Source organism: Bemisia tabaci, chromosome 7 (genome assembly GCF_918797505.1).
Source record: "Bemisia tabaci chromosome 7, PGI_BMITA_v3".
Taxonomy (NCBI): domain Eukaryota; kingdom Metazoa; phylum Arthropoda; class Insecta; order Hemiptera; family Aleyrodidae; genus Bemisia; species Bemisia tabaci.
The window spans coordinates 18,963,993-18,980,913 of NC_092799.1; the positions used below are offsets into that span (position 1 = coordinate 18,963,993).

Consider the following 16,921-nt stretch of genomic DNA (forward strand, 5'->3'; position numbering starts at 1 on the left):
AGACCAGCACGGTGTTACATGGTGAAGAAAGACTGATTGATTTTAATTTATTATTTATTTTTGTACTTTTTTAGAGGTTGATAATGGTGTCGTGAGACACCGAAACGTCCGGTGTATTCTTATGTATTTTAGCCTTGTTTCCACTGTTTCCTTGTTTTGCTTTTACTTTTCCTTTTAGCATGAATACGTCCAAATGTGCGAAGGGTGGGCCGCCAAAAGGACTAGAGATCGGTAATAATGTTGTCAGTGACATGTTTTCATTAGGGAAACGGAGGAGTTGGTGCGTCTGGCACTCATTGCTTTCATGACAACAGCAGAGAACGCGGTCTGAGTCAGTGCCAGGTTGGGCAGTGAAACGCCTCGGTATTCTGCGTGTCTCAGAGACAAAGCAGTAACCTTGTCGGAAAGATGATGGTTTTATTACTCGTTTTGTTGTTTGTCAAAGAATCGTGTTCTGCTCGCCGAATCTTGAAGATTAGTAAGTACATACAAAAATCAATCAATCTTCCTCGTCCAAAAAGAAGAAGAAAAAAGAAAAGAAAAAAAGAAGACGAAAAAAAAGCCTGAGGAGTCATTTCGTCACCTTCCGACCAAACTTAGATTCAACCAACTGACAATGAGCCAATCCCCTTGTTCGAAGCAAAATTGAGGGCGATCTTCATTAAACAATTTCGATACAACTATACCTACCTTACGGATGTCTGAGTTGCATACGCTGTGGATTGTAGGCGCTCTTCGATGATAAAAGTCGCAAAACGCAAATCACAACTGCGATAGTTTAAAATATATACTATTGTATGACACTTTCTCAAGAAAAACCAAGGAACTTTTTTTTTTTATATTTTCACGAAATTTTTCGTATTGAAAAAAATCAGTGAAAATTCCGATGGATAATATTCGTCAGTTTTTCAGTATTACTAATTAAGACTCATCTTTTGCAATTTTTGGCTAACTGCTGAGGTTCATCCCCTCAGTCCAAGAAATTAACGAGCAAGCGAATGGGGAGAGCTCATCGCGTTGCTGTTACTCAATAATCGGCAACAGTGCTTTGTGAGCTATCCAAAAAGTTGAGTCAAGTCCCAATCATCTGCTTTGGGCTTTAATACAAAGGAATAATGTGTTGTCAAAGAAACAGAGAGAAAATGAGGGATAATGAGAGAGCCAAGAGAGTTCATAAAGAGAAAATGTCCATTGTTGCCTCGCTAGAAGTTTGCGAGTCTGCTCAGAGAGTGTTAAACCGATAAAGAAAGATGGTGTGATCGAGGGTCACTTAAGATGGTAGGCGGGGGCATTGCGAACGAAGGTGAATAATTTTGCGCGGGTTAAGAATCTAAAGTGGTCCCAATCTCCTCTTATGAATACAGTAAGTATGATATTCTTCGACCATTCGTAGCAAAGGCGTGATGGGAAGGGAGTGTGGTTCTGAATTCATCATAGCCGATGGAAAAATTAAAATGACATAGGTACATAAGTGGATTCAAGGAGGGTTATAGGGGGCGTACGCACCTCCCATTGACTCAAAAAAAAGGAGGAAGGAAAAAGAAAGAAAGGAGAAAGGAGTGGAGGAAAGGAGGAAAAAGAACGATTGCAGGTGGTAATGGTTCATGACGAAATTGAATCAAAGTAAAAATTGGATGCTTTAAAATTTCGAAAATTTTCTGGAGGAAGGCCGCCAGACCCTATCCTCTCTTCCGCCCCTCCGGTTAGAAATGTCTGGATCCGTCTATGACGTAAAAAACGATGGACACATTAACAGTTTCTTGCTTTTATTCAAAATAGGATAAGCAGCGTTATATATACTTCATTGATTTACTTTGAATTTGAATACTGTATTCAAACTTCCCGCTCGAATTAAACCAAAGTCTGATTGAGTCAGATGCGGGCTTTAAAGTTATTTTAGTGTATATTCTGATGAAATTATTTTGTCGGAGTGCTGATTTATTTCTTAAAAATTTTGAAGTACCATGAGAAAAAAGACCAAAAGAGTGATACCCATAATCGGACGTCATGGTCCATTTTTCATACTTCGAATTCCGGATTTTGCTGGAATATCGATGCTATGTTGTACCGACCTATTCGTCACGGGGTAAACAATCCTCAAGATGCAAACACCTCCTTTTTTTCTCTATGACAGTCAATAGGTTCAACATGTTCTGAGTCAATTTTTTATAGAAAAACAATTGTTTTTATACTTTAATTCTTACTCCGTCTATTTAACGCAGCTCATTTTTGTAATCCTGACCGACGATGCTTCTATTTTAATAGATAAGTAAGTAAGTAAGTTACAGATAAGTAATTTCCAATTTTTAAAAATCAATATCTCTTTTCTAATATTAGGCAGGGATACCAAATTTTTACTCAAATAAATAGTTATTTTGTAAAATTAATTAAATTTTAAAGACTCGCATGATGAGTCAACAGTCCTAACAGTGCAAACTGCTGCATCGCAATAAAATCTGGTTTCGTTTTGAAGTTTATACTGCGTTTAATACAATTAAACTTTTGACTTTTGGCCAATAATGTACCATTTATTGAAAGCTAAAGTATAAAATCACGTATCTTCGTTTGCGACGTTGAAAACTTCCAGCCATACACTTTTAAAAATCCCGGCGCGAAATTCACGCTTACTCACAATCAGTTCCTATTTTGACCACCTGTTACTCAACGTTGGTGATTCTCACGCTCTGATCCATTTACTCAGAGTGCGGCGCGAAATTCGCGCTGGATTTTTTTGTCACGCCGGCTATTCACTCAGAGTAAATCATTGATTTTTAACAGTGACTTACATTTTTCTTTGGAATTTTAGTTACCGTAATTTCTTTAAAACTTCCCTAAATTTTCTACTCTTTTAGCAAAATGTTCTGCCTAAAATTCTAATCTGCCCAATGAAGTTAGGTTGTTTCTCCTCAAAAAATAAATCGGTACCTGAAATTTTGAAACATCGCAATCAGGGTCGGACTAGCTCACATCTGAGAGCGTAGACCCTTGCCTGGTTAAAGGGGCGTAATGTGATATTTCCTGGTAGGGCATTTACCCTCCGTGGAGTGGAGTTCAGAAAATTTTGGCAAAGCAGCACAAGTTTACGTCATTTTTAGATTCAAAGTTTATTAATCGACCCGGTAATAATTGCAAATAATGTATTGAAGTAACCAACAGACTTCTGAAATTAAAGAAAACATAAAAAATTAAAGTCACTAGACACCTCCAAGCACCATCATTTCCAAAAGAACCGAGGCAGTGCTGCGGTTCATACGAGCTGAAGACGTGGATCTGCAAATCTATCCTAAGAAAGAATCAGACAAGAACCTGAAAAAAGAAGAAAGAATGAAAAGCAACACAGCCGGAGACAGGAAAGACGTATTCGGGCCTCTTTTTTTACTTTTCTCCCGAATCTGAGCCACACCTCATTGACAGCATATAGCAGTCACGCTTCGCGACATCACGCCTTCAGTTTTTCAGATGCAGCATGGACGTCCATCAAGTACGAATAGTTGTATCTCTGCGCCGTCGTAAACGCGCATCCGTTCCCTTCCCCTATTTCCATGTTGTGTTTGTTTCCGTTTGTCTTATTTGTAATTGTGCTTCAAGCACTACGTGTGTAACACAGCCGAAGGTAGGAGAGATGTGTTCGGGCCTCTTTTCCAGCTTTTCTCCCGAACCAGAGCGACACATTGACAGCATATTATACATATCGACGGTGAAACTACCAAACCACGTATCTCGGTTTGCGACGTCGCAGACTTCCTGTCATACTTTATTTTTTAAATGAAAAACTACTTAACATCCAGTCTTGAAAATTTCTGTGATTTTTCCTCTTTGTGCGGAGAAAATTCCGAGAAAATTTCAAGGAATGATATTGATTTGGTCTACTTCAAAAAAATAAAATGTGAGCGTAGATTTTCAAACACCGCAAACGAGATACGTGGTTTGGTAGTTTCACCGTCGATATGTGGCAGAGCATTGAGAGATCACGCTTCGCGTCATCAATTTTTCAGATGCAGCACGGACGTCAATCAAGTAAGAATAGTTGTATCTCTGCGCCGTCGTTAACGCGCATCCTTTCCCTCGCTTTATTTCCATATTGTGTGTGTTTGCGTTTGTCTTATTCGTAATGGTGCTTCAAACTATAGCAGCATATGCAGCAGAGCATTGCGAGTTCACGACTCACGCCATCGTATCTTACATTTTTCATATTCAATGTGGAAATCCATCTCGCGCGAATTGTTGTATCACCTCTACGCACTTTAGATGTCTCAAATTTTTGAATTTCGAGATAAATGAAGGTTAAGTTTGCCCGAGATATGCTATGGTATGTCCTAATCAATAGTCCTTTTGAAAAGGAAGAAATATGTTTAAAGGTCTCTCAAGAGGTCTATAAAGGATGCGTATGTCTAAAAATCGAATCGACCATCGCTTCTAAAGGAGTCACACATAGCAAATGAAGGAGGGGAACAATAAAGCGTCTGAATGTCAACAAAAAGGTGAACATTTCACAGAAAATTGTTTACGCCTCAGAAAGTAGTTCTTGGACCTCTGTTCACCACTATCATGCATAAAAGCACCTTTCTTTACTCCTAACTCTCACTTTTCCGTTCATTTGAGAAATTTTCCGGATATATTCTCCGTCGTAATTGTATTTCTCTTCTCATTTTGCTATCTGTTAGGGGCACGTTTTCGGCGCTTCGGCATGGGGGTGCTTTTGCCAATGGCAGATTGCCCTTATGGCCAGTCCGAGCCTGATCGCAATGAAGTTACATATTTAGTTTTGCACATTAGCCGTCAATATCTTAAACGGTATTACTGCGTATAATACTGCGAGTGATCTAATTATAAGAAGAAACAAATGTACGATTGCGTCATACCTAGATTGTTTACAAAGTATTGGCTTTTCATGTAGGTCGCAAATTAAAATTTATTTTACAATATAATAATCACATCGACACAAGACACTTGAAAAATGGCTGATATTTGATTGGCGCATGTCGGTAGAATTTTCCCCTCACTTCATCCTTTTTCAATGAGGGTGACTCATTTTATGAAGAGGAGCACATGCTTTCTAGCAGACTTATTTAAGTCGGTAAAAATGTGTATTCGCGATGAAAATGGAAACTTTAGTCGTATTATTAAAAGCGAAAAATTATCGGCATGATGTAAACACTCAATTTTATCTCAATTATTAAACATGTTAATTGCACCGCCCTCGTGTCAAACAATGTGCTTGAGTTTACTGCGGTCGGAAAAACAAACAAACATTTCATTTGAACGGGGTGTTTCTAAAGATTTCTAGTCGATTTTTCAGAAGAGCCGTTAGCTGCGTATGGACGCTAGCGTTGTGGGGCTCATATGAAAAATGGACTTGTCTCCTTTTCGAAATAACCCGTTCTACGTTCGCCCTTTTCCAAACAGACAAGTCTGTTGTTTTTTCTAATGATTCGTTGTCATCAGGTTAAAAAGAGGCTCAATGAGTCATCAAGTGAAACAACGAACAGTGATTTTGATTCGGATACCATATGCAGATACTGTTGCCTGATTTACATAATCCGTTATCCACATAACAGTGCACACCTACCGATTTTCAGTATTTCAATGAATATGTGACATGAGGCACTAGTTCCGTCCAGACCTCCAACTTTTGCATGAGTGCAGTGGCGTGGCGTGCTTTGCGATATACCGATGATCTGCCATCTAAACCTATGGAAAAGGATCGATAAACAGGGTTTTTGCTACGAACACCTTAACAATCGATTCTTTACCCTAGCTTCAAATGGGGAAATATCGATAATCGATCATTCACGCCTCGCCACTGCATAAGTAAACTAATCAATCTCTGCCTATGATTGGAACTAGGACTTTTTCATGAGAAACAGGAGGGCATCTCTCAGATTCCAATTACCAAAAACTTCGGTTACCTATGGACCGAAAAGTAAGTCAAGCAGTATGGCCAGTTATCATTCTACTTTTCAAAGCAATTTTATAGTAATGGTCATTTTGAAATACCGCAATCGAGATACCTGATATACTTTGTTCACTATCGATGTTAGTTTAACAATGGAGTTGAATGAGTAAAGGCACGAACAATATGCAAGAAACTTTCTTATTTTATTCTAATACTACAACAAATAAAGACGGACGAAACCTAAAACAAAAATGACAGAAAAATGCGATCAAATGAATAAATAAATGAATAAAATAAAATTCAAAACTATATCAATCTTTTAATTTTATCAAAAGATTTACATTAATTATAAGTGAATCCTTTGCATTCAATAGCTTTTTATAAGCAGAATTAAAGTGAAGATTTCGATTTTTTTCTTTCCTTACAATTTTACTTATACACGAAACTTCGTTCAATTTCAAAAAAATATTATTTCTGATAAAATTTGAAATTGTCTGTTGAAAATTATTTATTTCTACACATGTAAGTCAAATTGTGTTGTACTTAGGCTCTTTTTGATACGTACGCATTTTAGTTACGTTGTTCCTATGCTGAAAGTAAATTATTACGGAATAGAAAATTTCACAGAAAATAAATAATAAAAAGAAGGAAACATGATCTTAATGCTAAAATCCATTATATGAATTTGTTACTATTATATCACGCGGCTAGCGGCCATTTCAGAAACTAAATAGTAGGTCGAATAAATAAGAAATACTTAGTTCAACAAAGGTGGCTTCAATCGCCACTGATGATCTGGTGGCTCTTAAGTTCTGATTTTGTAAAGTCATATCTGATGTTAGGAAAATCATATCCGGAGAACCTTACTCTTTTCATTGACTAACTAAGATTGGAGTATACACTGTATGTACATTGTATTTTCAATTATTTGCGAAACTGAAAGTCTTGTTGTAGATCAGTGGAACTTAATCAAGTAACGATTTTAACGAGAGTGAGTTTTTCTCGACTTCCAAGCTTGTTATGAAACCACGCTTCCTATTTTATTTGTCATGGCATGGAAAATCAAGCCAATGCTAACACTGAATGAATGTCTTTTTCACAACTTCAAAATGAAACAAGTATATACAATTTGAATCAGATCCATGTAATTTGTAGTATTTTTAGTCATTAACTTTGAAGGATACGGAATATACGCTCGGAATAGGACAGCGCCAATTCAAGCTTTTATAACGTGATGCTTGGTTTAACAATTTCCCTTACTTGATATAAGTATGTATTGTTCTTGGTAATATTTAAGTTTATTGTCCCTCATTTGAGCGGCGTTCGCCTTACTTCAGATATCCAATATTTATAGCTTTGATTACAAATGAAATGATACTAGAAGGAGTATCACATTTTTCGTGGAAAAAAGTTTTCAGTAAAACATATACATCAATAAGAAAATTACAATGAATAATAATATTCTTTGAGAGTGCAATTAAATGCATGATAAATCTTTTAAAATGAGAATTAAGGTTATTTCCTTTTTTACGGTAGCATCAACGGTGTTGATATTTTTGGATTACATTTTGCAATAAGGAAGATCACTATCTCTGGTTCTCCTATGAAAGCACATATATGCATAGGGAAACCAATGGCATGTATAATGTCTCTAAAATGGGCTACAAATAGTAGTTCCTTATTGCAAAATGTAATTCATTTGATGTTTTTGTTTCATATCTGTCTCTCTCGGAACAAAATCAAGAAGGGTCTAAATCAAGAACGTTAAGAAAAAATCAATTTGGGTCATTTATGCACGGAATCTCTTAAATTACCTGTTTTGGTCATTTGCCTTCTTGTGCCATTTCCTATTCCCTGTATCTGCGACAAAAATAATTAAAGTTTGACTTAATGTAATACAATAAATTAATACATTTTAATAACTAAAATAATTTATACTTAAAGCTTAACGAACGAAGATTGAATTCATGGATTCGGGTGGTAGTTTGAAAACATTTTAACTTCGAATCACTGCAAGTGCCGCGCTTGTATGAACAATTTTCACTAAGTTCAAAATTCCTTAAAGGATTTTTTTTCTGCGACAAAGGGGAAACTCTGATAACAGGAGAGTACCAAGCCATTTTCATGTGACTGTGGATGATTATGAATTACGGAACGGAAAGCATTGTACTTTTAAAAAGGACCCGTTGATTTGAATTTGCACGAGGGTCGAAATTTCTCCATTTTGAGAGCTTGAACTTTAGGCGCTTGTCTCCAATCCAATGAAATAAGAATTTTGCAGTGAAATGAAACTAAAATGATTCCGTCAACTCTGCACTCACTCTTCGTATCACAGTGCATAGCTTACAACAAAAAATAAATAAACTTATATTACAGAAAAAAAAACAGGTCACATCCTAAGGACTGGCATAACTTGAAACGAAATTAATCAAAAATACTTTCCTGAGATCTTTTTGAAATCCTCTTCCTATCCTAATTCTTAGGACAAAAAATGGACAATTTATTAACAAGTGTGCCATTTGTGGCGTCATTGACTTCGGACGCTTTGTTACTGGTAACGTGGCGGATTTAGTTTGCTGAATCCGCCACAGTGGCGGTAACGTGGCGGATTCAGCAAATTGGCAACATTGTCTTTTCTCCATATTAACCTATGGAAATGTAAATATTCTTGGATGAACCAGGTGCTCCGACAAAAATCGATTATTTTACATAGGTTTAAATGGAGAGAATCCGGTGTTGCCAAATTGCTGGATCCGCCTCTGCGTTTCCGAATTCAATGCCGGAAAGGACGGACTACCTCAGTGCTGAGTCGTGAAGTATGCACCGGTTGTGTCATCCATCGTGTTTCTCGTACTGTGCAAGTTCTGTTCGAATCCGCGCAGTTTTTCCTGGTGTTTTTTCCAGTTTTTCCCGGCATTTTCACCTAGAAATTTTTAGGCTCGACACAGGGGCATGCAATCTAAGCAGCTAGAGCCGATGTTCGTTATGAGCCATATACTAATCGAACTTATCACTGTCATGATTTTGTGTCCGCGTTCCTGGGCTGATCCCACAGAGATGAAGCTTAAAACTCTTAAAGTTAAACAAATAGACTTACTTCCTCACGATGGTCGTTTCATTCGACTTAAAAAAGAAAAAATAGAAGAAAAATATCAACAAAACTGACGTTAGCTTCTTTTTCTAATACCTGACTTTGTTATTACAAAGATTGAGAACTAGAGGGGCTTATGCATCACAATGTTTCCAAGTTTTACCTGACAACTTAATTTTTTTACGGATGTGAACTGTTTCCAAAATTGTATGACATTTTCGCCACATCACAAAGAAAATTCACACAGAATTTCAAAAGAAAATCTGCATTCATTCTGAAGAAAATTAATGCATTTTTTTCCACGTGGTGACATTTTAAATTAATGCATTATCAAATAAAGTCATTAAGTGTAATTGCACTTAAGTCCCTCTCACTCTTACCTCTTCATTTCCCTGGAATTTCTTTGTACTGTAGTGCCTTAAAACATTTATCTGCACATTGCCTTGAAGATACATGCATTACTTACGTTAATAAGATTCTATTCACAGTGTATATACCATATTGAGATGAACGACATATATTATGTAGAAAGATTGTATTGCAAAATTAAGAATACTTCAAAATGAATTTTTTTTACCGAATCTCAACTTGAATAGATGAGATTAGTATTACGATTTACGAAAAAGTTTACTGTTACAAAAAATTGTTGTTTAAGGGTATGAATGCATGAGGCGCACCGCAATTTTCGGAACAGAACTGTTAGAGAGTGAAATTTTTTCAGCCTCATTCATGAGTTTAAATTTTAATTAACTGTAGTTGATAGAACAATAACCCATTCTGTCATGAAAGAGTATTAACTTGAGTCTTTACGTGGCGCCCGAATCTAGATGCAGAATAAACACTGGTGAATTCAGACGGGTGTACGAAATTGCGTTCTTTCATTTTGAAGGCGCTTCATATTTCGCATCAAAATAGCACTGCAATGAAGCATTAAGACGAAGTTCTACAAAAAAATAATCCTTCCAGGATTAATTTCTTTCCTATGATATATGAACTGGTCTTTTCTAAAATTCTTAAGCGAGGCATGTGTAATGAATAGTATTACTGCGTGATATTTTACCGACTTTTCGTGGTCAAGAATATATGCTACTCCATTGATTATGGATGATTTGAAAATTAGTCAACCATACATTTGTTACATTCTAATCCATCGCGTGATCTAAAATGGAAATATCAATATACATCTTGTCCATTATTTTTCTTCTTTTTTTTCTTTTCTTGTTTTGCTAGAGCTGTTGACCCATGATACTTAATGCGCATCCTCGCGCTATCACTAGGACAATTATTCCATTTGAAGTTCTGAACTTGACTCATCGGCTTCTCTGCTAGCTTGAACACCTTTCTGGGTTGATAAGACCATACCCGCTTTAGGTCGGAGCTGGATTTTCTCAGTATGAAGTTGAACTCTGAAAATGAAAACGGGTTTTAAAGTTAAACACACATCGCGACGATGCAGAGATGCGCTGTCTGAGACCATTCAGCGTTTGCAAGATGAAAAAAACATCCAATTTCTAAACACGTTGTGCAGTGGTCTTGATACTTTTGATAACATTATACATGTAGATTTATAATCATGACACTGTTGATGTGTTTGAAATGAATTTTTATAGATTCATCCAGATTTCGTCCTTTAGTAATGAGACCTTATGCCGAAAAGCATCCGTCCTCTGTAGGTAATGGAATGTAATACTTGTTTAGAATATCGTTGGCATGAGTCAAAATTATATATTAATGGCAGTAGAGCAAAACCACGTATCTACATTTGCGGTGTTTTAAAATTTCCGATCCTATTTTACTTTTTTGAAGAGGAAAAAGCCAATTTTAAAGCTACAAATTGTCGCAGGATATCTCTGCTAACAGAGAAAAAAATCAAGAAGTGCTCGAGAAATTGCGTTGACCAGTTTCGTTAAGGGGAAAAAACATAACAGGAAGTTTGCAAAGTCGCAAACAGAGATAAGTGGTTTCGCAGTATGGCCATCAATACCATGGACCCGATATATATGTATTTTCCCTTCAAAAAATTTTAGTCGACGCTTAGAGGGCTCAAGGGATCCATAGTCTGAACGTTAGGTAATCTAGCACTGTTTCCACAAAGAAAACAGATAGAGTCAATTTCCGCAATTTTCTGCGATTTATTTTTACCTTTGAACCAACCCTTCTCACGAGAGACGCCAAATCTACGTTTGATTATTTAGCTCGGATCGAGTTCTGCGTGAACTTTAAACTGGAAACATATATGGACGTATTTCTATCAAACAGACCTATGTGGCGATGAGAAATGTGGGGTGTGCTCTAGAAATCTGCATAAGAAGCAATGTAAAAGTGGGCGTGGTTCCTTTTGAAGAATTGGCAAAGCGGGATATTGCATTCTATCAAACAGACCTATGTGCAACTGAGTGCGGAACTCATGAGCCGCGGGCAGGGCAATAGAGCCTTGTGGACAGGGCTCATGAGTTAAAGAGCTCCAACGACGACGTCGACGTCTCACCCCCGCTTTTTCATTGCCGCTGACGTCACTGGCGCTTTATTATTCTCATTCACTCTTACGGCCAGAGACTAACGAGCACACCCCATATTTCTCACTTCCACATAGGTCTGTTTGGTAGAACTACGTCCATATCAGAACGCTTAGATGCATGTATACCCTGTCTAGTGTTCCATTATTACGTCGTGAATGGACACACACCACTGTAGAGGTGTACCCATATTCTAATCCTGTCTGGTTCAATTATTAGTGGTGAAAAATAAGTCCCTGTTACGATCCGTTACTCGACCGGCGGCGCAAGAATTTAATTAAATTTCGGGACGTCCAGACACCGCTATTGTTTACAGCGGTAAAAATAGATGCCCTTGAGAGGTCAAATTGTAGTCACGTGATCTCAATCAGAGCCCTCCTGATCTGAAAAATGACGACCTTTCTATGCAGAGGTAAGTGAATAAAAGCTCCCGCAGCCATTTTATACGGCTGTGTATTGAACCGCAGTGAAGCACTTTAAAAGACATAAAATAAATTAGCACTCACCCAGGCGTGTACCCACAGTTAAGACTGCAGATATGTAATTTGAGTTGTTCAGGGAGGTTCGCGACAGCGCTTAGTTTTGTCGTATATTCTATTTCTGAGCCGATATTCAGTACGACCACATAAGTTGGGTGTCCTTCCAGAGCCCTGTAACGAAAATAGGTACAGCGTGAAACAAAAAGTCATACAATACTCATCTTTTCACCCCGATTGAATCATTATCTGAGGAGAAAGTATAGAGAAGAGGACAGAGTAGTTGGTTTCAAGATAAATTCACTGTGCTGAACTTTTTGCACGTATACTATCCAATTTTCACAAACGAATACATGAAATTTCGGAGCTTAAATTGCGCACAGACAAAATATCTTTTGAAAAGTCGTCTAAAAATTGCAAATCATAGATTTTGCAGTTTTTAGACCAAACCCCTTTCTCCCTATAATACACCTGTGGCACTTTCAAGAGCTTTTATGAATTTTAGACCTCCTGTTTTACGAAAAAAACCGCCAAAAGGGTTGAAAAATCAGGCTGCTCCATTTAAGACCTTTTCATCTCGAGGAAGCCTGAAAATCGCACGATATAGCAGCCAGTGGCGTCAAAAAAATAAGAGGAGCGCGATAGTTTCATCAGTTTTTTTTTTTTTTTTTTTTTTTTTTTTTTTTTTTTTTTATTATCATCAAATACTGTTATACTTCTCCAGTTCTCCAAATTATTTTAAGGTTCGTGAGCCAGGATAAAGCACCTTCCCCCTTTCCTCTCTAAACACACCATAACTTATCCTTAAGAATGTTCCTCTTGACTGCGTTATGCGATATTTTTATGCAGTAAATTGCATCAAAATATCCTAGTGTATACCTACTTTAACATCATTTTCTTCATAACGAGTACTGCCGTTCAAAATCACCTGGCAAAATTATTCCTCAGAATTCATATCAAACAAGAAATTATTTTTACTTCTTTTGAAAAAAAATTGAGGGGCCATTTGTCCCGTAAACTAACTCTGATCTGACAAAACGGAAAAAATGCCTCGAAACTAAATTTTCCCACCTCTCTTTTCCTTTTCCTTATACCTATCTTTCCTACCCGGAAAAAAACTTTCGTAAAGTACACGCAGTAATGTCGGAGGCACCCTTTATCAGAATAGAATTCATGTCCACTCGATGTTTTATCACAACTGGTCATAAATTAATCTTAATCCTCAGGCCATGATATTGTGACACCTCCAAACTTCATGGTTGAAATCAAATCAAATCCATCGTACTCTCCACTTGAAATCTACATCAGCATCTCTATTATCTCATCGAATAGATAATGAGGCCTAGGCGCCACCTCTCCGCATGAGATTACACACATACACCTAGCGTGCCGTGAACTTTATCGCTCAAGCTCCTACTTCAAATCGACCACGGTTGCTGTCATCGCAAACTTCCGTTGCTCTCTCTTTCCGAGCTGAGTGCTCATAACAGTTGAGAGAAAAATATCAGTTTCGCTCTCCATTCAATTGGACATCACGTGTCTCTTTTATTGCACCATGCATGGAGGAGGTGTACTCTCGCCACTCGTAAAATCCAGTGGTGTAGCGTGCTTTGCGATATATCTATTGATCTGCCACTTAAACCTATGGAAAAGGATCGATAGACAGAATGTTGGCAACGAACACATTAATAATCGATTCTTCACCAGAGTACAGATCGGGAGATCGATAAATCGATCGTTCACGCCGCGCTCCCGGTAAAATCACATCATATTCTTACCTTGTTACGACAAGCACCCAATCGGATAGTGTGTAAACGTTCAAGTTGCCAAACTGTATGACAGGCGATTCTTTCAAGGCCAGGAGCTTCTGATAATTTTTCAGGTGGCTTCTGTTCTTCTTCTTCTCTGTGACCAAGTTGTGCGACCAGTAGTTAGGATTGACGGGGAGCCAAGTCTTCGGGTTCGTCGAAAATCCTGGAATATGAAAAAACGTTTGCGGTTTAAAAACGGGAAATGAAGTGGCTATACACCGCCGCAAGCAACTATTACTACTCTCAAGCCGCCCTTATCGCCTAGTTAGATTATTGAAGGCGAACTGGATGGAATGAGTGCGGAAGACTGTGAGTAGATCTGCGATGCAAATGCTTCGCTAAAAACGAGTGATCGTACTCACATCTCAAGCAACTATTACTACTTTTCCTGAGCCGCTCACATTGCCTACTCTGACTCTTGAAGGCGAACTGGCCATCACGCTGCTACTTGAAACCCAGAAATGGCGCACTATCCAAGCAGTGTTGGTTAAAACAACTAATAATGTGGTTTGCAGTACCATGAGTTTCACTTAAATTATTAAATGACGTGCGTTGATACTTTCTAAAATTGGTTTTCTACAAAATGAATGTTTTCCAATACAATCAAGAATTCTCTTCTCGACGTAGACTTTATGTATGACATGTTTGCTCCTAACGTGGCAAATCAGAGGTTTGCGACACTGCTCAATGAAGGTAAGCTACAAACCAACCAACACATCGTGTTAATTTTGATGCGTTTTGTGTTTTTAGCCCGAAAAATCTATTACTGAAAAGCCGAGACACCAAAGACGCAACCTGGGACTTGGATAGGTACTTTCATGGATAATTTCCAATATTAACTGAATTTTTGCGTTATTTTTTCTCTCGGTGTGTGGTTTTCTGTAATAAACGATGTAGATTCACACTGGACTTATTGCATCACCTTCCATCCAAAGTAACATAAGCGCTGTTTGTGCTTAGGTACTATGTTGGGAATCTTTTCGAATTTGTCGAATTTTTTACAGACAAAACTGATGGATTTAATCACTCGAAAATTTCACCTAATATTTCTTCGAGATTAATTCCTGTGAAAGTGTCTGAAAAAGATATAAAGGAAAAATTAAAACAATTTTGAGATGTCTGACAACATAACGTCTATATGTAACAGGCGCTTGTGATATTTTGACGGGAAAGTGACGATTTGGACCTCTTTAGTCTTTGAAATTTGAAGACAATTTACCTGCACTGGTGCATGAGGCCCACTGGAAGGGAGTCCTGGCGGGATCCCTGGTAAATCTCAGATACCGTTCAGGTCCAACGTTGAGGGCTGGGGGATCCTTGGTCTGGTCCCACCGGATGAAGGGACCGGTCATTCCGATCTCATCACCCGAATACGACACGGAGGTACCGTGAAGGCACATTTGAAGCATGTGCAGTCCGTCCAACATGTCGATGCCGTAGCGAGAGGCCACGCGTTGTTGGTCGTGATTTCCGAGCTGGAACAAACCAATCAGACACGTTCATCATTTGGACGTATTTCTGCCTAACGGAATTATGTGCATTATGAAGTGAGCCCTGTTATGCATATGTCCTTATGGGTCCCAGGGCTCATGTCTTAATGCTCATGGTTCCGTTTGGCAGAAGTACGTCCATTTATTCGATTGAAACTAAAGAGTCTCTTGATAAATGGGCCCTTATTTCCTTTTTTCCGAAACCAGGGAATTCCATCGACATTTATTGGCTGTAATGAAAACTCATGATGAGACTTTAGCCTGAATTCAAGACAGGTTTTCGGAATGCACTGAAATTACATGCGCACCTTCTCGGAAAGCTAATTTGCCGCTTAGTGCCAAGTTTTGCAAAGTGGCAACACTTTTTCCTGCAAATGGATGTATGTAAAACAATCCATTCTAAGTGAGGTAGTATGCCTCGCATAAGTTCAATATTTTTTATCGATTTAAATGGTGGAAACCCAGTATTGTCAACTTCTACAATCCACCACTGCCACCACTATACCGAGAAATGATGTGAACTAATAACCTCCTAATAGTGCCGTGCTAAGAAAGAACGCCGTATGAGCCATCAGGCGATGCCAAATTCCCCTCGACAAATCACAATTTTCCAGGAAAATTTCGGAGTATTTATCCTCAGATCTTTCGAAGGATATCGTTCGTAAATTGAGCTAAAAAGTCTGAAAATTTCAAGGAAAAATATTCATAACTTTCTTTGAAAATTGATATTTTCTGGAAGACAATTTGGCAGCATTCGAATGTTTATACGGCGTTTTCCCTTAGCACGGGAGAATAGTTCAACTTTTTTGAAGGTTCAAAATTACATGGAACCTTTTGGCCGAGAAAAAGTTCAAACTTACTTTGTGGTACTTAAGAGTTGGATTTTATCAATGATTTTCTCAATATTCTAAGCTTTTTTTTTCGTCGAATTATTAATATCTCAATTTTTTCAAAAACTGTACTTCTATATCGTGTCCTTTAAGCCCCTCAGATGTACTTCAGACGTAGCACAGTTGATTGAGTCAATTAAAAAGGTCGGACATGAAATTTTTGACAGAAACTGCGAATTTTGATGTTTATTTCGTCACATTTTGAAGTTCAAGGGGTGCTACGTGCTAGAAGAAAATTTCACGGGAAAACTAATGGAACTACTTTCAGAACTTTCAGTTTTGTATAAACGGAGTTATAAGCGTTTAAATTTTCCAAATTTTGTCCGACATCTCCTATTGACTCGATCCACCGTGCGTAGCAGAAAGAGGATTCGGAGGCAACTTACCACCCAGTTAGACCATTTGCCTTCTGGAAGATATCTGTACCAGTTTTCGATCACTTCTTTGAATTTCTTTGCGTTTGATTGAGCAGATAGTCCAGTGATTGGTCCGAAATTGAATGTGAAGTGAGCTCCAGGGTAGTATGTGTCTCCGTAGTATTTCATCGTGTTTGTTAAATTTGAGTACGCTTCCGTCGCCATGAACCTGATGAGGCAAATGGAAAAATGTAAGTTGTTACGTCATTAAAAATAGTTTCGACTTGAAACACTTTAAAAAAAAATGGACCACGTTAAGCAGAAAGGAACCAAGCCACATCAGCTATTGCCAAATTTAATCGGGCAATTGAATTTTTAACATAAAAACGATCGTG

General features: G+C 37.9%; 1 protein-coding gene across 4 annotated transcripts in view; it reads right to left on the bottom strand.

The window, feature by feature from the left end:
• Positions 1-6,080: 6,080 nt before the first annotated feature.
• LOC109029590 (maltase A3) overlaps positions 6,081-16,921 on the bottom strand; it is a 46,940-nt gene continuing 36,099 nt past the window's right edge. For all 4 annotated transcript variants that reach the window (XM_019040098.2, XM_019040100.2, XM_019040099.2 and 1 more), the window contains exons 7-11: positions 16,557-16,755; positions 15,010-15,265; positions 13,758-13,953; positions 12,010-12,153; positions 6,081-10,393 (exon numbers count right to left, since the gene is read on the bottom strand). In XM_019040098.2, coding sequence (XP_018895643.1) covers positions 10,270-10,393; positions 12,010-12,153; positions 13,758-13,953; positions 15,010-15,265; positions 16,557-16,755 — 919 coding nt within the window. In that variant the 3' untranslated portion in view covers positions 6,081-10,269. The remainder of the gene's footprint in view (positions 10,394-12,009; positions 12,154-13,757; positions 13,954-15,009; positions 15,266-16,556; positions 16,756-16,921) is intronic.